This window comes from Coenobita brevimanus, chromosome 93 (genome assembly GCF_032717465.1).
Source record: "Coenobita brevimanus isolate Jiangsu-jjx chromosome 93, ASM3271746v2, whole genome shotgun sequence".
NCBI classification, from domain to species: domain Eukaryota; kingdom Metazoa; phylum Arthropoda; class Malacostraca; order Decapoda; family Coenobitidae; genus Coenobita; species Coenobita brevimanus.
In genome coordinates, this window is record NC_137046.1 from 52328990 (window position 1) to 52350487 (window position 21498).

The 21498-nt window shown below is 41.7% G+C and overlaps 1 protein-coding gene across 1 annotated transcript in view; it reads left to right on the forward strand.

Moving 5' to 3' along the window:
• The window catches only part of LOC145412531 (trehalase-like), a 408315-nt gene extending 387037 nt beyond the window's left edge, over positions 1-21278 (forward strand). Inside the window, exons 8-12 of the mRNA XM_080282426.1 lie at positions 7586-7719; positions 11141-11372; positions 11977-12108; positions 15070-15280; positions 19706-21278. Coding sequence (XP_080138552.1) covers positions 7586-7719; positions 11141-11372; positions 11977-12108; positions 15070-15280; positions 19706-19924 — 928 coding nt within the window. The 3' untranslated portion in view covers positions 19925-21278. The remainder of the gene's footprint in view (positions 1-7585; positions 7720-11140; positions 11373-11976; positions 12109-15069; positions 15281-19705) is intronic.
• The last annotated feature ends 220 nt before the right edge of the window (positions 21279-21498 follow it).

The window sequence follows — 21498 nt, forward strand, 5'->3', positions numbered from 1 at the left end:
TGTAGCATCATCCAATCGGGGCAGTACTTCCAAGGAGGATGGGAATGCTGGTGATAGGAAGAACTGAAGTTCCTGTTTATCCTGAACATCCCCCTTTGCTGACCTTTTTCAGTGTGACATTAATATGGAGAGGAGGCTAGCATACTCTTCCAAACACGTTTTTCTAACTATCCCATGCACTATTTTACATACACTTTACATACCGGTACCACAGCGCATACCTCACTGCGTCACAGTCGTTGATGTCAACAAGAGCTTGTGGCCAGAAAACTGTGCCCCCACAACCTAGTGATGGACCTGAGGGGAGGCATGGTGTAGGTTCTGCCACTGCAACTTTTGGGACCCGGACTGGTGGGACTCAGATCTTTGCCATAGGGTACAGGGCATTGCGATTCTCAGGGTTCCACTTCCATCCAATAGAGAGGGGTTCAAACTTGGGAATAGCATGCCAGGAGACTCCCCTGTCAGTGGGTGTATAATGGCAGGGCAGGTACAGTGCCAAGATATGCATGGAGCATGTCCCTTTAGCTGTCTTGGCAGAGTGCCCCAAGGCCACTGCCACAGCCACTAGCCACAGCTGATGGGCTATGGGTCCAAGGTCCAGTGACTGGACTTGGGATTGTGCGGGTCGGCGGGGCTTGTGATCTGTCCACTCCTTTATTTTACCAGGTTTATTGTACCTTCACTGTTCTTATTAAGTTTCTGCATCAGCTCTCCTCTCTACCTGCTTCTGCCTTTCTCTCTAATCACTTTTTATTACTCTTCTTTCCACCTCAGGTGGCTGTACAGCAAGTGACATGTCTGTTGGTTCCCTGTAACCCAGGGAACCATTTACAGTGGTGGGTGGTAACCATACAATCAGGTCATGGGTTGAAGTGGAGCCTGCTACAGTGCCAATGTTAATATCTTGGAGTGATGCAAATGAGGCACCCACCCAAGAATCAAACTTCTACTCATTTCCCTGCACATCACTGTGGTGGGGTGCTGTCATCCACCAGAGAACACTGGGTCACTGCTTGGGACTGGGCTGCAGGGTCAGTAAATTGCCCTATGGTTGATTTGTCTGCCCAGCCAGACAGACTGGGGTTGATCAGCAGCAACAACCTTTCCTTCATCATTCTTCACACACTGCTCTCCTGTGACATCTGTTTTCTTTCATGCTCAGTTTAGCCACCTTATATACCACATTCCTCCTTTCAGCATTATTTAGGCTACCCAATAAATCTCTCTGAGACTCAGACTTTGCCCTGTAAACTATCTTTCTGGCTTTTTGCTTAGTGGCCAAGTACTATATTCCTTTCTCTTACTACTTCTTTCCATTCATCCAAAAGTCTTCTCTTCTGTTTGTTAAGATAGCACCATCTGTAGATAATGTATCAAACATAGATCCCAGTGATATTGTCAAGACAGAATAGTACTTAGATAGATTATCGAGCATAGATCATGGTGATATTGTTAATGTAACACTTACCAAGTTCTCACCAAGTTCATATTGTACAGCATAAGTCTCATAATTGTTATCACTTTATAGCCAAACTACAAGGACCAGTCACACTTTATATTCACCATTGTAATGGGGTGTATAAAAGCCTGCATTGCCTAAAGGCAATGAGGGGATCCTCTCTTTGGAAAGTGGTACCGTGCGCGTGTATCAAGCGCGAGGGCCCGGGATCGAATCTCAGCCAGGACCGTGATTAATTTGTTAAGTGCCATTTCAGTTGTTACATTGGTTGGCAGCGGTGTGGGATGTGAGGCGGGGCTTAGTTGGCAATTTGATGTTGGTCCTTGGTTAGCTGACAGCGTCCCTGCCCTCATCCCGGGGATGGGCTGTTTGGGTGTGGTCCGCAGCCTCCCCATGGTGGCCTCCAGTGCTTACACTACCTTGTGTGTTCGAAACTCACCAAATTAATCACCAAGGGGAGAAAAGAGGGGTGTAATGGGATGTATAAAAGCCCGCATTGCCTAAAGGCAATGAGGGGATCCTCTCTTGGGTTCAGTGGTAACGTGTGCGCGTATCAAGCACGAGGGCCCGGGATCGTATCTTGGCCAGGACTGTGATTAATTTGTTAAGTTTCATTTCGGTTAGTACACCATAATTAGGAAACACTGACATTTTTTAAAAGTGTGAGGTTGGTAGTTGCAGCATGCCTTCACCAATGCATTTTCTGTTTTTGTATATACTTGTACTGACATAAATCTGTCACTACAGAATTACCATTTATTCAGCCTGGCTCAGGGCTTCATAAGAAATAACCACTGTTGACGAATTATACAAAGATGCAGAATGATGCACTGCACACAACATTACCATAACCCAGAGCAAGGCTTGCAGTGCTATAAGTGTCTATATATATATATATATATCCATCCATCCATGCATCATCCAATCCTACGTTGTCCCATGAGGAGCATAGGAGCCCTGGGCTAGGCAAGTTGGTCCTGACATTTAAGACGAGAGTGACCAGCCTCACTCATCCCTGAGTGGCATTACGTGAGCAATAAACCCCAACCACCCCTTGGATATAAACCTTCACCGGCTCAATCTGATTGAAGTGCCGTAATTACCCACTAAACCACCAGGTGCCATAATTTGGTTATATGGTTACCACCCAGCATAGTAAGTGGTTTCCTGATGTACAGAAACCATTTGGCTTGTCACTCAATGTTGAGTCACCCATAGGCAGAAGGAGGAGGAAAGAATGAAGGAAAAATAGCAGAAGAGGGAGTGTAAAGTCACTTGTAGACGAAAGATGAGGAAAGAATGAAGTAAAGGAAGACAGAAGAGGAAGGAAAGAAAGAGGGAAGGAAAGGAAAGGACAGACACCTGAGAGCAGCACTACATCAGTTGAGTGGATGGTGAGTGCCCCTACCAACCACACTATACAGATATACAGTATAATATATATACTGTATATATATATATATTGTGGTAGGTGGGGACGCTCACCATCCACTCACTCGATGTAGTGCTGCTCTTGGGTGTCTGCCCTTTCCTCTCCTCCATCCCTCTTTCCTTCCATCCTCTTCTGTCTTCCTTTCATTCATTCTTTCCTTGTCTTTCTGCCTATGGGCAACTTTACACTTCCTCTTCTGTCTTTCTTTCCTTCATTCTTTTCTCTTCCTTCTGCCTGTGGGTGACTCTGCACTGAGTGACATGCCAAATGGTTTCCTGTACACCAGGAAACCATTTATAACGCTAGGTGGTAACCATATAACCAAATTTTGGCACCTGGTGGTTTAGTGGGTAATTATTGCACTCCAATCGGATTGAGCCAGCGAAGGTTTATATCCAAGGGATGGTTGGGGTTGATTGCTCGTGTAATGCCACTCAGGGATGAGTGAGGCTGGTCACTCATCTTAAATGTCGGGACCAACTACCTAGCCCTGGGCTCCTACGCTCCTCATGGGGCAATGTGGGATTGGATGATAGATATATATATATATATATATATATATATATATACACACACACATACAGTAATCACTCTAATATCCGGACGCCCAATAACCGAACATCCCCACTACCCGGACCTTATCGTCCTGGGATCCAACATTCCCAAAATGGTCCGAAAACCCAAAAAAATAAAAAAATAAAATCGATTTTTTGCCGTCCGTAATTTGAACTTGCCGCGCGCGCCGCGGGAGAGCATTGTTTTGGTTCGTCATTCCTCCGACGTCCGATAGAGCGCCGCTGCATCCTCCCCACTTCCCGCCTGTCTCTCACTGCGACTGGACCCACGCTCTTCGTAATGGCTGCCCACGTGCTCGCTTTTGTGGTGGTGCCGTACTTGCTGCAAGGCCTCCTGCTGCTCTCGGCCCTCCTCTTAGTGTGTGATGATGGCCCCGCCACCTGAGAAAAGGAAGAGAGTGGTGTTGACTCTGGAAAAGAAGAGGGAGATATTGGAGAAAGTTGATGCGGGTTGGTCTTCTTCACGCATTCTCCGCGAGTTTAACCTGGCCCGGTCGACTTTGTTCGATATCAAACGTTCCCGAGACAAACTCATGCAGTACACGGCTGACTTCTTGTCGAGAAGCAAACGCAACGTGGAAAGGAAGGTTATGTTTACCCCCAAGTTTGCAGAAATCGACCGATCCACATTGATTTGGTACCGACAGCAATGTGCAGCTGGTGTGATGGTACGTGGAACGGAGCTGAAGGCTGCTGCTGAGAAGTTTGCAAGGCTTCACGACGCCCTAGACTTCAAGGCATCCGAGGGTTGGCTCTTCGCGTTCAAGTTGCGACATGGCCTTACTAACCGTAAAGCACATGGCGAAGCATTGGACGCTAACAAGGATGGAGTTGACGAGTTTCGGCACAAGGTGAAAGGCTTGATCGACAGGGAGGGCCTCACTCTCGGTCAAGTCTATAACGCACACAAAACTGGCCTATTCTATCGCTCACTGCCAATGAACACTCTAGCCGATGAGACGGAGAAGCGTGTACCTGGCCGCAAGCTTTCTAAGGAACGGATATCTGCTTTGTGTTGTGCCAGTGCTAACGGCATGCACCGGCTTAAGCCCGTTGTTGTTGGCCGTGCAAAGCAGCCTCGGTGCCTTCATGGGGTGATGGATGTCCTTCCTGTCGTATGGTACCATTCTTTGAAAGCATGGTTCACAGCTGTGATTTTCAAAGACTGGTTTCACCGTCACTTCGTCAAGGAGGTCATCCAGTACCAGACGAAGACACTGGGAATCCTTCGTGACCAGGTAAAGGCTTTCCTTCTGCTCGACAATGCACCTGCCCACCCGTGCGACAAGGACTTGGTTGCTGAGAATGGCCGTATTAGGTGCATGTTTCTGCCACCTAATACGACTGCTCTCATTCAACCCATGGACCAAGGAGTGATCGTGGCAACAAAGCGCCTGTACTGTCGGAAGTTCCTGGACGAGGTGATGGTTGTTCTCGAGGACGAGGACGAGCGCAGAGAAGGACATGACACTCGAGGCAAGCGGACTTTGGAATACCTTCGCCGCTACAACATCAAGTCTGCGCTGTACAACTGGGCTAGTGCATGGAAGGAAGTCCCTGTGAAAACTCTTGAAAATGGTTGGTCTCGTCTGCTTCTCGGAACAGATGTGGAGTACGATTTTCTGGGCTTTGACGTGGATGATTTCCGTGCACAACTACGTACGCACGGCGACGTTGTTGATGTGGACGATGTACGTGAGTGGTTGGACGACAACGAGGGCGATCCTGGGTATCAGACGTTGTCTGATATCGAGATCGCGTCTTCAGTTGCTGGTGTCAGTCCCGAACTTGAAGATTCCGACGACGAAGGCGACGATGATGCGGACTTCTCTCAGCAGGACACTACTCCAGCCATCCCCAAGCTGAGCGCACTCCGGGAACATCTAGATTTCGTCCTAGACTACCTGGAACACCCGGACTGTGACAGGGAGATGGGGCCCTTGGGACTCGTGGAGGAAGTGCGTGCTTTCCGGCAGCGCATCATCAATCGCCAGAATGGTCAGTCCTTGCGTCAGTCAACGATTGACAGTTTTTTCAGGCCCGTGATCCCCGCTGTGCCAAGCCCTGGCTCCACTCCGTTGCCTCCCCAAGACAGGCCCTCATGCTCCGAGCCACAGCCCAGCACATCAGCTACAGTGGAGTCACCGCTCGATGTGAGTTTGCGGCTTTCGTCAGAGTCTTCTGTAGTCGGTACGCCATCACCACGACCCAGCGATGCACCCCTTGGTCGCCTGCCTGTGATACTCTCGGACTCTGACAGTGAATAAACAGCAAGAACTTCTCCACTAGACCACACGGGAATTTTGAGTGTTGTGCAGTGAAAAAAACGGTGTGTTGTGTTAAGGTTTTCGAAATGAGAGAAAAGACTCAGTGGAAACAAAATTTAACATAACTAACCTTCTTTGTTTTGGCTTTGGAAAATAAAAAAAAATTGGGAAAAGTTAATGTGCAACACGAAATTAAAATGGAACATTATTTGGACTAAAGTGAACACTGTGAAGAGAACGGACTTCTGTTTGTTATTGACTAAGTTCAGTGCAAGACTTCAGGAAGAGTGTACTGCAAGTGCTTCAGGAAATCGTTCTTACTGTCAGAGTCCGAGAGGAGGCGGTTATTCATCGAGGTGGCCAGGGACTTGCTGTAAGTAGCCAGAATGTTTCATATTGTACTTTTTTCCATACTATACTTACCAGAATGTTTCATACTGTACTTTTTTCCATACTATACTTACCTCATGCATGTGCAGTAGGAATGTGTTTTTCAGAGTTAGGCTAGGTTAGGGTCCATAAGTACCAGAATGTTTATTAATGTATGAACATACTTCTAAACCCGCATTTTATGTTTCTTTTGCATTTATTTCAGTCATTTATGTGCCTTATTGGTGTGATTTGGGTCTTAAATAGGTGCTATGCATGTCCAGAGGGAGTTGTATAGGTGTTTCTCTGAGTTAGGGTCCATAAGTACAAGTCCATAAGCTGGGGCCCAATATCCGGACGAAACCAATAACCGAACCTACCGATGGCTCTATTGATCTGGATATTGGAGGGATTACTGTATATATATACTGTATATATATGTATCATCTCATCTCATCAGCTGTTTGAGTGTCCATTGCAGGACTGGCCTATCCCGACCAAAGTAGGGATGATACAGCCTATGTATCTCTGCCAAGTGGCATAGGGTGTCTGGTAGAGATCATATGTAGGATGAGAAATGCTTGTAAGCGTGACTGTAGTGTAGAGTGGCTTTGGATGTGCGTGTAGTTTGTGAACCAAGTGTAATCGGCCTGCGCAAGCCAACTGGGTGCAAGCATACTTCGTACACAACACTGGTTTAACCACAGCACACCTTATGTCCGCCAAAGCAGTACGTGGCCGGAAGAATCCTACCAAACTTTATTACCCTGGCAGGGTGTGAACCCTTGTTCTCCCATGTATGAAAACGCACAATTTACCACTGTACCACGGAGGCTTATATATATATATATATATATTTATATGAGAGAGAGAGAGAGATTGTATGGGAGGAGCAATACCAGGTATTTTGCAAAGAACACAGAGCTGGAAAATATTTTCTGTGCATGGTAGCAGTGATATTTGAGGTTAGATGCATGTCTGGCATCCAGATTTTTATATATTTATATTCTCTCTAAGTAGATGTCAAATCATTCATTGACCAAGGACATCAAAAAATTTGTAAAGTATCATTAAAGTCAAGGATTGTTATGTGATTTATTGTTAAGTGAGGAAGGACTTGGTATGTGAAGTTCTCGTATTACTAGGATATTGGCATAATAATGATGTGTGGCTTAGTTTGATAACTAGTACACTCACTATTGTTATGCAGGGAGCTCAGCCACATCAGAATCCAAACCAAGACTTAGCTAATCTGTATGGGATATTTTGTACATGTTAGATTTCTCTCAACCAGAAGCTTCTGGTTATGGTTGGGAAGTACAGTGCTGAGTTAGCATTTGCACCTGGTTAAAATTTCAGGTTCTGCCATGGCCAACCTCAGAAAACATGTTGTTGTTTTGACTGCATAATTATTAAGGTAAGGTGCAGGAAAATGGACAGTTGTTTCTAGCTACCCTATATCAGTTTCCAACTTTCACAGGGAGGACTATGAACTGGCACACAAGCTGAAGACAGATCAGGAGCAGGAGCAGTTGTATGTAGAGCTCAAGTCTGGGGCAGAATCTGGCTGGGATTATTCCACACGCTGGTTCATCAACAACCAGACCAATAAAGGTGGGTTAGGAATGATGTCATACTAGTATGGTGTTATATAACAGCTACACTAACTTGGGTAGAAATAGTGCATCAAGTGTAAAAAGCATTTTTCATTTTTTCCTTGCTAGCTGGAAACTCATTGCACGTACATGGATATCTCAACAGTAAAAACTGACACAGAAAGTGGAACCAGTAACAGCATGACTACAGTATACACTGCCTACTTTGCTAGTGGCCTTTAATATTTGTGTAAAGTACTTTTTTTTTTTTTTTTTTTTTTTTGCAGTCATGCAAATCTTTAGCCTTTCTAACTCCTATTTTTGCACTGTCTGTGTGGCCTGCACATACCCATTGCAGTTGATGTGAATGTACTAGCACTTATCCTCTTGTGTCGGTGGTTGGTGCGTGCCAAGTCCTTCCTGCTTCTTGTTGTTGTTCTGATCTTAGGACTGTATCCAGAGGGAAATTCTGACAACAGTGGTGAGGATATAAAGACTGAGTTTCTGTTCTTTGCTTCTTTACTGGCTCAGTGGAATTGCTAATATATATGCTGCTAAAAAATGCTGTGATTTTACTTGTGCCAAAATGGTAAGTGCTTGTAAAGATGATAGGCACTCTTATCATTGTGCCTAGGTCATTTATCTTGAATTGGTAAGGGTAATTAACTGTTTTTGAAAACATTTTCATCAGTGCATCCAATCCAACTTTATCCCAAGTAAGATGTATGGGCTTGAGGCAAGGCTAACATAATCTTAGATATTTAAGGGTAGGTGAGTGAGCCTGTGTTCATGGTGGCATGGGGGGGGGGGAGTAAAGAAAATCCTTTTGGTCATTTGAACTTGCATTTAGCATGTGACCATTACCTCATCTCACCTCAGACCACTAGACCACTACAGTATTGTAATCCTCAGTACCGGTATGTGTTAGGACCAATGGGTTGAAAAGTAAGTTGTACAGTAGTTATGTACAGTACAAAGAATTATTTTCTCACTTGAATTTCAATCCATTGTCCAGTCTGTCAGAAGCACAAGGGCCTGGGACTTGGCTACTCATCCAGACATTGAAGGCTAGAGTGACCATTTCCACATCCCTGAGTGGCATTACAATACATTGGCAGTAAATGCACCCAACCACCCCTCAGATGTAGACCCTTATGACCTACATGCAGTTGGAGTGTCTTAACAAAATAGATTACTAGGTATCTATAAATTGTGTGAGGGCAGTGGGGCTGATGCCTTGTAACAGTACAGAGCACAAAGGCACACCCTTGATCTCCCTGTGTGCATAGGAGAATCATTTCTTTAAGGGAAAAGTGTTCAAGTGCAACAAAATATGATTTCCAGTATTTAGCATTTTTATTGAGTAAAGATTATGAGTGAGTGAAGTTTGATGCTTGAATGTCCCTTTATATCAGGGATTTACTGTATCTCCAAGTGCTGGAGAAGGATGCCTTCATGTCGTGGCACTGATAAGGCCAGGTGGACCTAGTACTCAGTTATACAAACATTCCTCGACTCCCTCCATGTTTCTCAAAATGATGATGGTGGATCATGGACTGCAGAAGGGCAACTTCAGCATGCAGTCAAATGGGATCATATATAGATGAGTCTGAGACAACAAAAGCACCATCTTCATTAGTCACACTGTACTTCTTCTTGGTGTTGTCTCTGATCAGTCCAGTCAGTTGATTACTTATCATCAGTATACTGTACAGTGCAACCTTGCCCATTAAAACCTTATGAGGATAAGATCTCTTGCAATCAATGAAGAATACACATGATTTTTCAGTAATGTATTTTTTTTTTTTTTTTTTTTTTTTTTTTTTTTAATGTCAAAGTCTATACAGTACAGTGCTTCATCAAGAAATGGCTTAGCACAGCTCTTGAATATTATAGTTAGCAAATAGGAAGTGGATGATTTTTTTCTATTGGCAAGTTAGGTTACAGATTACCATAATTTCTTTCAGTTAGGTATGGTTAATGAACGATTTAAATGTAGTGTTCCCTGATTATTCTGTGAATTATTGCTGCAGCTTTCCACTACTTTCTCAAGTAAAAGCTTTTGTCAGCTTGCTTGTTTTTTTTTTTTTCTAACATGCACTGTTTCATTATTTTAGAGAAGAAATGAACCACTGATTTGGTTTCTTCACTTGCTGCATTTACTGTATGCTATTCTTGCATTTAATATTTTGATATCTTGTATATTTAATATACTTTATTGCACAGTATTTGATGCATAATACATATATGAGAATAAAGGATACTGTGTTTCAGTTGCAAATGGTGATATCATCTCCTAGGAGCAAAGAGAAAATGCTGATTAAATATTAGTTTTTTGCATTATTATATGTTGATACTTTAATGAAATGTAATTTAGCATTATTTGTTCATGTAATCTAATCCTGTTTTGCTTTTTTGTACAAAAGTATTTATCTTTAATACACCATTGACAGGGCAAGATGTCACTCAGCCATTTTATTTTGGCTGTGGCCAGAATGTATTTTATTCAACCGAGGGAAACTCCAACTATACAGTGTTAAAAACTGTGAAGTGTGTAGTGTCATGTACATGTTTTGCTTTTTGCTAAAAGATCATTTTCCTTTATTGTATTCCTTTTTTATTTCTTTTGCCATCTTGTTAAGAATATATTATATGAGACTGTAATTCACCCAGCGTAAGTCTTCTGAAATATATATATCATTACCTATCTATCTGTTTATCTATCTATAGTAATTGTCTATCTGCCTGTATATATATATATATATATATACACATATACATACAGCGTACTTGCTTTACATGTTGAAGAATACGTTCCTTGTCCTTTAAAATTATTCTTAAAGTCATGGGATTCAGTATAAACACACATGCCACATCACTCAGCTTCTCCCCCCTCTCCACTCATAATTGTGTCCACTTTGGTTTCCGTTGTAATTGCATGCCGTTTTCTGCTGCTACCACTATCACTCCCTACTTTTCCATTTCTGAGACATGTTGGGGGAAATAATCAAGTCGAAATGAAGAAAATCACAGCTGATGCTATTTGTGCTGATAACGACAATGCTCTGGGCTTCCAAGCAGGGGGAGCACACAGTCGCCATCTGTTGTACTTGCCATGCTGTCTGAATCAGTAAATTATGTTTATTTATTTATTTTTTTCTATTTTTTTACTCCCAGATAATTATTTTTTTTGTATCTGCGGATTTTTTGTAAGTCAATCCTTCGAAAGTACGGGTCTGACTGTATAGCAGTGGTTATAAGAATACTGATGGCAGCTCGTATAATAATATACTACAGAATCTCAGTATGTGGAAGTGTATTATTATGCAGCAGCACTGTTGTAATGTTGGTACCATTAACATGTTAGAGCATTTCTCTTGTCTGAACCTTTTGTTATGCTGTTTATTTATTTTAATGGAAAGTAATAAATTTTGTTACAGGTACACTGAAGGACCTCAAAGTGACATCAATTGTGCCTGTGGATCTGAACAGCCTCATGTGCATGAATGCCCGCATCCTCAGCCAGTTCTACCAAAAACTTGCTCGTCATAGTGAAAAGAATCAGTACGAGGTTTTGGCTAATAAAATGAATGAAACTATGAGCAAAATATTTTGGGACAATACTGATGGAGTGTGGTATGACTATGATCTCAGCTCAGAGACCAAAAGAAGGTGAGTTGATAGGCTTATCAATGAACTGTGCAGACTATCCATCTATCTATTGCCAGAATGCCTTAATCCCTTATACGAGATGGCCACAAACAAATCGCCTCTACATCACTCTGTCCCCCGCCATTTCACTGCCCTGCTCCCAATTCACACCCCCCTCTCTCATATATCTCTCCATTCCATCCCTCCATCTCATCCTTGGCCTTCCCCTCCCTCTCTCCTCTTCCACCTCACTCACATACACTTTCCTCATCAGTCTCTCATTTTCCATCCTCTCCACATGGCCAAACCACCTCAGTGTGTTTCTCCTAACGCTTCCTATCACATCCACGTCCACACCACAATGCCCTTTCACATCCTCATTTGTCAATCTGGCATGTATTAATGAAATATAATTGGTTCGTGTTGCCTTGGAATCAGCTTTGATTACATATCCTTTGTCTATATGTCACAGATGGTAAAAGTAGCACTTATGCATCCTTAAATTACTGTATGTGAAATTCATTCTCATATTTACTGTCCCTGATTACAGTTAACTACGCTAAGTATAATCTGAAGTTGCATTTGGGCACATAAAAACAATAGTAACACATAGTTTTCTTTCCAGGTACTTCTACTTGTCCAACATCCACCCCATCTGGAGTGGCTGCTATGGCCAGGATCCAACGAACTCCCAGGCCAAAGTCATTGAGCGTGTCATCAACTACCTCAACAACATGAAAGTTACTGGCTATGTTGGGTAAGGCGAAGAAACTTCAGTCTAAAATTATCTGATGTACATCTTAACAGTACCAAATGGAAAGATAATTTTTCAGTGTATAAATGGACATGTTAGTTTCAAATGAGATGGTCTCTTGAGTGAAGGATGTTTAGATAAACAGTTTTCAGCGGGATGTAGGGCAGAGAATGATAGGAAGATGTTAATAGTATTAATGGACATAGGAAAATGAATTTGATAAAGTGAACTGGGAAGGAGAATACAGTAAAAGATCCTGTATATCTTTGCCACAAAGGAAGCTAGTGAATGATGTGACAGACTGCATGATACAGTCAAGTATGAGGGTAAATGGAGGCTTGAATCTTATTCACCATCATTGTTGGAATGAGACAAGGTTAAATAATTATTACATGATTGTTTTAGTATTTCTATGGATGGGTTTTATTAAATAGATTATGATTAGAGTGATGGAAAAAGGAACCAATACAGGTGATGAATGCAAAAGCTGGGCTGTATCTAATATGATTTACGTTGATAATGCTGTTTTGCCTTTTGATAATGAAGTGGAGCTTATATTGATGATGCTCTTTTGCTTTCTGATAATGAAGCTGAATATTGTAGCTTGTTCATGGTTCTGTGGATGTTTATGAGCACTAATGCTGAAGAGCTCTGACAATAGGAAGAGTGTCTAGATTGTGAGTTGCTCACCAGTTGGTGTGATGTATGCAGGTACATGTCTGGCCCATTAGTCACACACACACACACACACACACACACACACACATATGGATACATGCATTGATTAGATTTGAAGTCAGTGGTCATGTGCCACCCACTGCCATGTGCACAGTTGCTGCCAGCCTGTGCATAGTTGCTTCCAGCCTGTCTGTCCAGCTAGTATTAGCACACATTAAGATAATTTTATCTTAGTTCCTGATGATAAAAGGTTAAAGATGAGGTGTTGCTGTTCTCTATTTTGTTTAATCCTACTCTCTGAGGGGTCTCTCCTTAGTTTAATAAAATTGTATGGCATTAGCCAAAATAAAATACAAAGTGCTGTAATTCCATTGGTTAAAGGGATTATTTGAGTGTTTCAAACCCTTTCCCTCATAGAGAGCTTTCCTCAACTGAAAAAATAATCTAGCACTCATAATAAATTGTAAACTACATCCCTGTGCTAAAGGCCTAGTAGCACAATGTTTCATAATTATATTTTTTGGCATGTTTTGCACGGTATGATTATTGAGGAAGCAGAAAAACTGACAGACTGTAGAGGTGGATGGGTGAAGTGCATACAAGTTGGAAATGTGCAGACAGTGGTTGGTATCATTTTTGCACTTGACAATTGCCGGAATGGCTGTACCCCACTGATGTCATGAGAGTGGCCTTGGATAAAGTATAATTATTGTGAATTGCTGCTCATGAGCTTTTCAAATGCTCAGATGATAACTTATTACTGTAGATGTATGACCAGTTTTACTAATCACCCTTTTGACTGCTCTGTTGCTTTAATACTGTATGTTCCTTTTCTAGTTTCTGGATTCTGCCAATAAATAAATGAGGGAAATAGGAGTAGGATGATGATAATAATGATACTTACCTCTTGCCAAAGCTCAGTATTACTCAGCAAGTGCAGTAATGTTGATGGAATTAGTAAAAAAACACACTTCGTGAGATGGAGATCTTTCTGAGTAATAGTGGTTCACTCTGCTGAGCCTCCTCATTTTACTTGAGAAAACTCAGCAAAGTGAATCATCAGTACTCCTTAACCCCTTCGTGCACCGAAAGTTTTCTATAAGTGTGTGTGACATGATCAGAGAAATGCCGCGAGGGCAGGCTGGACTCGCACACAGTGGAAAACATTCCCATATATTATATTTGTCCAAGGTATTGGTTATAATGGTATAAATTGTAATCAGTCATCTTCCCTGGTGTTTATACTATACAATAAGCTAATAAAAACACAAAAAATTGATTTGAGTAAAAGTACTGTGAAAGTACCGAAATGCAGTGAGAATACTGTTGTTCAACAGTGAAAATAACTGCCCTACACCCTAGCTAAAAATTTTGCCCATACAATGCAAGAGCTAAGCATATGTCTGGATGCAGAATTTCACGAGCTTTCACTTGGTGTTGTCAGAATTCTGATTTGACCAATAGTTTTCAAGTAAATCGCCAAAAATTGCATGCACCCCCCTTAACCAAAAACTGAGAGAATGCCGACTGTTTGAGAGTGTTGTCCATGAAATAGACACCCTCCCTTATGACGCATCATAGATTGACACTTTTCATGCTAAAACTTAATTTTGGGTGACTATTTTTGTCCAGAATTGCCAAATTGGCATCCCTTCAGACCAACACTGACAAGTATGTCACAGTGCATCACCGGTTTCTCTTCAGCCTAACACTGTTTTGACTCATTTTGAATCATCGTGCACGAAGGGGTTGAAGACCTCCACCTCCCAAGCTGTGACTTTTACCTGGAGGAAAAATGTAGTTGATAAATATTAACGGCATATGAAATATGGTTTACTGTATTGCAGCCATATCATTTTGTCCTTGTTACTGGTGATTTTATCTTTATTTCTGTTTCAGAATAAGGAAGAAATTATATTTGTATGCATATGTTTACTCCTTTAGCACAAGATTTATTAAAAGCTAAGTTGTTGTAAGAGCATCTTGTAACAGTGGGAATAAAATAATTAAGCTGCCATTGCAGGAAAGGGGAAGGGGTTTCTGGTGTGTTTCAAGCCCTTTTGATATGAGAAGCCCTACCTGAGCAGGTTTGATAGTTTAGCAGGTACCATAATAAAATATGTAGAATCCCATCATACTGAGGTAAACTACATTACTGTAAATCATCATCATCATCATCATCTCAGTTTTGACACACTGTCTCTTGCTGTACAGTATATACATTTTTGTAAACAGAATGATTATATCCGTGAAATGGAAATTTTACTAGTTCCTTTTTTCCTTCAGTGGTGTTCCAAGCTCTCTAGAGGATAGCGGTCAACAGTGGGACTTTCCAAATGCTTGGGCACCCCTGGAGCACATAGCCATTATGGGACTGTACAATGCTCGCTCCATCCACCATGCAGCTGATGGTCTGGCATTCTCATTGGCTGAGAAGTGGATCAGAACCAACTGGAAGGGCTACCAGCAGTCTACACCACATGCCATGTTTGAAAAGGTAAGGAATGAACTTTCATGTAGAGCAAAAATGTTTCCATTTATTTGAGGCCAGGTACAGTACCTCTGAAGTGTTGTAGATTCACATATTGTTTTTGCCAAGCAGGTGCCAGTCAAGTTACCAGTTCCTGTCAGTACAGTATCATACTGTATTTTAGTTTCTAGTGCAACCCTGAAGAGGGATACTTTCATATGGTGGCACCGGTATAATTGGGCAGCTCCTTTATTCATTTATATAAGCATTCCTTCACATGGTTATACAAATGTCCTGAACTCCCTACCAATCCCAGGAAGGAGGATAGTGGACTGCAAGAAAAGGGCAACTCCAACCTGCTGTCCACAAGGCTCACATCCAGATGAGCCTGGGGTAACATCATCAACAACAGCATTATTGTTGTACATAGCATATTGTATGTGAAAAGAATGTCTGCAGAAGCATAAAAGTCGTCATCATTATGATCGTAATCATCATCAACTCATTCTTTTTCCCCAATTTCTTTTCATATAAATTGGGAGATTGAGAGCAAAGGTATTTGCTTTTTTTTTTTTTTTTTTTTTTAAAGAGATGTAGTGGTTCATTCACAGTCTATCTCCATTCATGTCGGAGGTGATATCAGTAAATATGGCTTGCAAAACAGCTACTAGGGCTGGAGTGTTTGCATCTTATAATGCTCGAATTAATAAAGAAATAGTTGTCAGTATACAGTCATCCTCCCCTCATGTTGGACGAAACACTGGTACATACTGCTTGCAAAACAACCACTGGGACTGAGTGATGAAGTCTGACACCCCTTTTCTAGGACAGTACAGTATAAGGAAGGTATAGTTGCTGGCTTTATGCTCCAATCTCCTTTAGAAACCACATACAGCATTCATTAGACTATTCCCAGCCCCTCTTCTCCTGTTTATATGGGGCAAAATGGGATTAGATGTTGATGTTGATGTTGATGATGATGATGATGATGTTCATGATGTAGCCCACAGGGTATACTTGGGTAGTTTCTCTCTCTCTCTCTCTTTCTCTCTCTCCCCCCTCTTTATCACCATGGTTAGCCATGTATGTATTTATATATGGATTTTCCGTCAACAAAGGTACTATTGATAATAGTTTTCACAGACACTGGAACTGCAGTAATTTCATTTTGCTTTGTTTTGTTTACAAAGGCTCCAACATGCATGCATGTGTCACCGTTGATCGCCTATTGGCTGCTGTCCATGCTGTTCGATCTCTGGCAGCCTCCCTATTCAGTCCTTTATCCCTGAGGTCGCACTCTATAATCTCATCCGAGGCCTTTTTCAGCCTGACTATCTCATCGCCACCCCCAGCAATCACACTGCTTATTTTCTGCACCCAAATGTCATCCCCCATCCTCTCCACATGCCCAAACCATCTCAGTCTACCCCTCCTTATCACAACACCAATACACACCAGTCCCATCCTTCCTCTTAACTCTTCCATCATAAGCCTATACCTCCCAGGCCTCACATTCAAGGATGCACTGCACATCCACCTAATCATCGTTATTTCTGTATGTTTGAGCATACAGATAACGTCTTCCTTTACTCCCCAGGTCTCACTACCATACACCATTATACTCCTAACACGTGCCACATTTAAAGATCCTTTATCACGGAGGGAGAGCTCTCTCATTGTCAGGAGAGGCAACAGCTCCCTGAACTTCTTCCAACCACTCCTCACTGTAGTCACAGAACTAGCTCCAGCCCCACCTCCAGCACATATCATGTCTCCCAAGTAACAGAACTCTTCCACACAGTCATGAGCCTCACCAGCAGCAAGATTAATCCTTTCACACCTGACAATTTCCACGTGCTCTTCTTGACACACCACACATAGGAAATCAGCATTATCTCTCAGTTTACCTCTAATACCATTATATCTTTTATACACCCACTTATCACAAGCACTGCACAAGATGGAATTACTTCCCTCTCCCTTGTGGCAAACTGCACATGACCACTCTTTCTCTTCTTTAACAGTGCCACCACCATCCCTAGACACCATCACTTTTGTTTTATTTGCATTTACTCTCAAGCCCTTGTGCCCCATACCATCTGTCCACTTCCTGAATCATTCTTCCGCCTCCTTTTCATTCTCTGCAGTCACCACCAAATCATTGGCATTCAACATATCCCACAGGAGCTGTTTATACATGGGCATGGAATATATCACAGGTAGCATGGTGACATTTAAAATGGGAGAAATGGAGTTCCCCCGAGCTAAGCCCTGTATTGGACTATATAGCCCCGCTAGGGTTACAGGAGGGAGCTACCCCTCCCGGCACTGCAGCCCGGGCGAGGCTCGAACTTGCAATCCCCCGATTACAAGTCCAGCGCGCTACCACTGTGCTACTGCGCCCCCCATGGTGACATTTAGGGAGATAGTGGTCAGGTGGTAGGAGAGTGGATTGCTTGTTGTAAAATAAAGGAATTGATAGCCAGCTGAGACAGGGAACAATATGAGGAGCTGAAACTTACGGAAACAGTCATAACTGATATTCCAAAAGACTTGGCAATGTGTTAAAAAACACTGCACATAATACCTTCACATCGTGCTTGAATGAAATACCTAATGTTTCAGAATACAGTACATAGTGCTGTATTATTGCCCAGGTGATGATATATGAGAAAATGTAACATCACCTCCTGGTAGTGGGATGATTCCTGGGCCTAAAGGAATGACCTGCCAAGGCTATGCCCATACTTTGTTAAGTAAAGAGAAGCAGAGTAGGCACAAATGATTTGGATATATGGAAAGGATGATTGAGAGATGATCAGTGAACCATTCTTCATATCTGAATATGAAAGGAATTGCTTCTGCAGCTAGACCAAAGCCAAGGGAAACATGGGGTGAGTTCCTAAGAAAGAATAATAAAGCTATGAGATACGATGGATACTGCAATCGATTGAGCATCTTAGAGAACAGCCATCAGATGAACAAGAGTATCAAATAAAAAGCATGAAACAGTGCCTTTCCAACTGTATGTGTGTTCTTATCTGATGTATTTTTACTGGAATAAGTCAAGCTTGTACTATCCCGTGTAATGTATTAACATTTTTATCATACATACCCTTATAATTATGAATAGTTTTGGCACACACTATTTCATTTGGTAATGCATTCCACAGATCAGTTGCCCAAATTAGGAAACTGAATTTCCTTACATTTTTGTCACCTCTTTTTTTATGCAGTTTTTTGCGGTGTCGTCTTGCTGATTCCTCCCCATGGGTTATATACTCGTTGATGTCTATTTTCTCTTTCCCTGAGAGAGATGCATTTATATATATATATATATATATATATATATATATATATATATATATATATATAGGTACAGTGAGGTTGGATGGTGAGGAAATGGAAAATGTGAGTACGTTTAAGTACTTGGGTAGTGTGATGAGTAAGGATGGAAGTTTGGAGGGTGAAGTGCTTGAGAGGGTGCAACAAGGAAGAAAGGTTGCTGGTTCCTTGAAAGCAGTGATAAGAAACAGGGAAGTGAGCATGGAAGTGAAAAAGTTACTACATGACAGTATTGTGATACCAACTCTAATGTATGGAAGTGAAGCTTGGACGTTGTTGGAAGGACACAAGTCAGGAGTGAGAGCAGTGGAAATGAGTTATTTAAGAGGAGCCTGTGGAGTCACATGGAGAGACAGGCTGACAAATGAGGATATAAAGGAGCGTTGTGGTGTGGATGTGGATGTGATAGGAAGCGTTAGGAGGAACACACTGAGGTGGTTTGGCCATGTGGAGAGGATGGAGGGTGAGAGACTGACGAGCAGAGTGTATGGTAGTGAGGTGGAGGGGGGAGAGGGAGGGGGAGACCGAGGATGAGATGGAGAGATGGGGTAGAGAGGTATATGAGAGAGGGGGGTGTGAGTTGGGAGCAGGGCAGTGAAATGGCGGGGGACAGAGCGATGTGGAGGCGATTTGTTTGTGGCCACCCCATACGGGATTGAGGCGTCTGGCAATAGATAGAGATAGATAGATAGATAGATAGATATATATATATATATATATATACATATATGGTATATGCACAGTATATCCATCTGTGTAATTCTTTTGCAACATCCGTTGTCGAGGTGTATCAACCAATTCGTGAATGGAAGCCAACCGGTGTTGTATTACTGTACTGTATCATGCTTTATTGTATTTTATGCTTAATTTTCAACATTTACTCATGGGAAAGTTTTCAGGAGAGAGGGTTGAGACAGATAGTACTGTAATGCCATATCTAGCTTGGTGTCGAATACTGAGCTGATGGCATTTCATGTTATTCGGCATAGGGCTTGGCTGAATTAAGCCAGATAATTGAGAGTTTACTATTATGTATTATGAGGATAGATACAATCTCCATTATTTTTTTCTTAACATCCTTGTACTGTACTGTGTTTACTTTCACAGTACAACGTGAGTGTGGTGGGGCTTTCGGGTGGTGGTGGAGAGTATGATGTCCAGCTGGGCTTTGGATGGAGCAATGGAGTTGCAATGCGTCTGCTGGACATATTTGGAGACCGCCTCACAGCCACTACAGGGGCGTCTGCACCTCTCGCTGCCACCTCCTTACTGCTTCTCCTTCCTGTAGGCTTCTTCACTTTGGTCACTCCACACTTCCTCTTCTAGGTGACCAGTGTTTTTGAGGGCCAGTGTGGCTTGTAGCAGTCATTTGTCAGACAACACATACTATGCTTATAGCAGTCAGTCCTCAGACTGGGATTGCTGTATTCCTAGTTTACCGATCACTTGCTTGTATTACTGTGCTCTCAATAGAAAGCTTGGTTTGGGGTATTGTGCTTCTGTTGTGCTCTCCATTCAACAACTGCTTTTGCCATTATGCACAGTCATTAAGCTTGGGTTACTGTGCTTTTTATGATACAGAACTCAAGCTTGAAAAATTGGTTCTTAGAATTCAGCATCTTGTGTGATAGCGACTGTGTAACAAGTCAGGACCACTGATCTCAGGTGGTGGTTACTCAGCTTTGAATATCAACAGTCCATGGGAGTGGCTACATACTTAAAGATAATGGAAAATATATCTGTGTCATAATTCACAAGTAAGTGTTATCAAAAGCACAGTACTTAAAGAAGATCATAGTTTTTCCTTTGGGAGTAAAGTATAATATTGGGAGTAAAATGCTTGTTCATATATTTCTGTAGCTTTGATGAAACTAAGTTTTGCAGCTTTTCATAACATTGTTCATTTAGATCAAAAGATACATGATATCTTTGTTCAGATGTTTTATAAATCTGATGTGGATTACAGATTATATGAAGAGGAATGCTTTTACATCACAACATAGTTTAGTGGGACTTCCTTTCAGTTTAGTGCATCCTGACATCCCACATATCTTAATAGTCGTATTCCAGATAAAAGCCATAAAGAATTTTAGGTGAGCCACAAATACCACAACTGATAGGCATAACGAGTTATTAAAGGTGTAGAAATACAGAGCTTTCACTTATAAAAATGCTATTTATACTTATTTATCACATATTATCCAATACTAGTCAAGATTTTTTTTTATTTAAGTGTGAGCTGAATTCTTAGCTTTAGATCAGTATTGTGCTGAGTTAGTCACCAAATGAAGTTTTATATTACTGGTGTATGTATATACTGATACATATATACCGATTATTATCTGGACATGAGGATATTTACTACTCATGTTCCTTGTATAATGATAAGGAACCTGACACAAAGTGTACAAGAGGTGAATTGGCAGAAGTGAGTGTGTGTTGCTGTATTTCAACATCAGATTTTATTTATACTCTCTTGTTTAAGATGCTCTTAGCATTCCAGTACCATGCATATTGCTATGCTGTTTCCCTTAGATATATTCAGGCAGCTCAAGATTATATTGAGCTTTATGTAGCCTTGAGTGAATGTGAACACGATGTCAGGTTCTATTGTTAAGCAAAGGAAAAAGATGGACCGTTAATGGTAATTGCAAATTTTTAATACTTTTTTATTTTTTTCTTAGAGAAGTGACATTTACCATACTGTGTACCTAGACAGGATTGGGTGAAAGAAATGTTAGAAAAATGTTAGATGAAATGACTCAAATACTGCAATATAACTTGTCAGTTTCAAGCTGTTATTTCAATATTTATAAAGGTGAATTATGAATTTACCTTTTTAAGTTATTTCATGTTCTTGGAAGCAGACCCTTGGTTTGACTTGTGACTTAATCTATCAG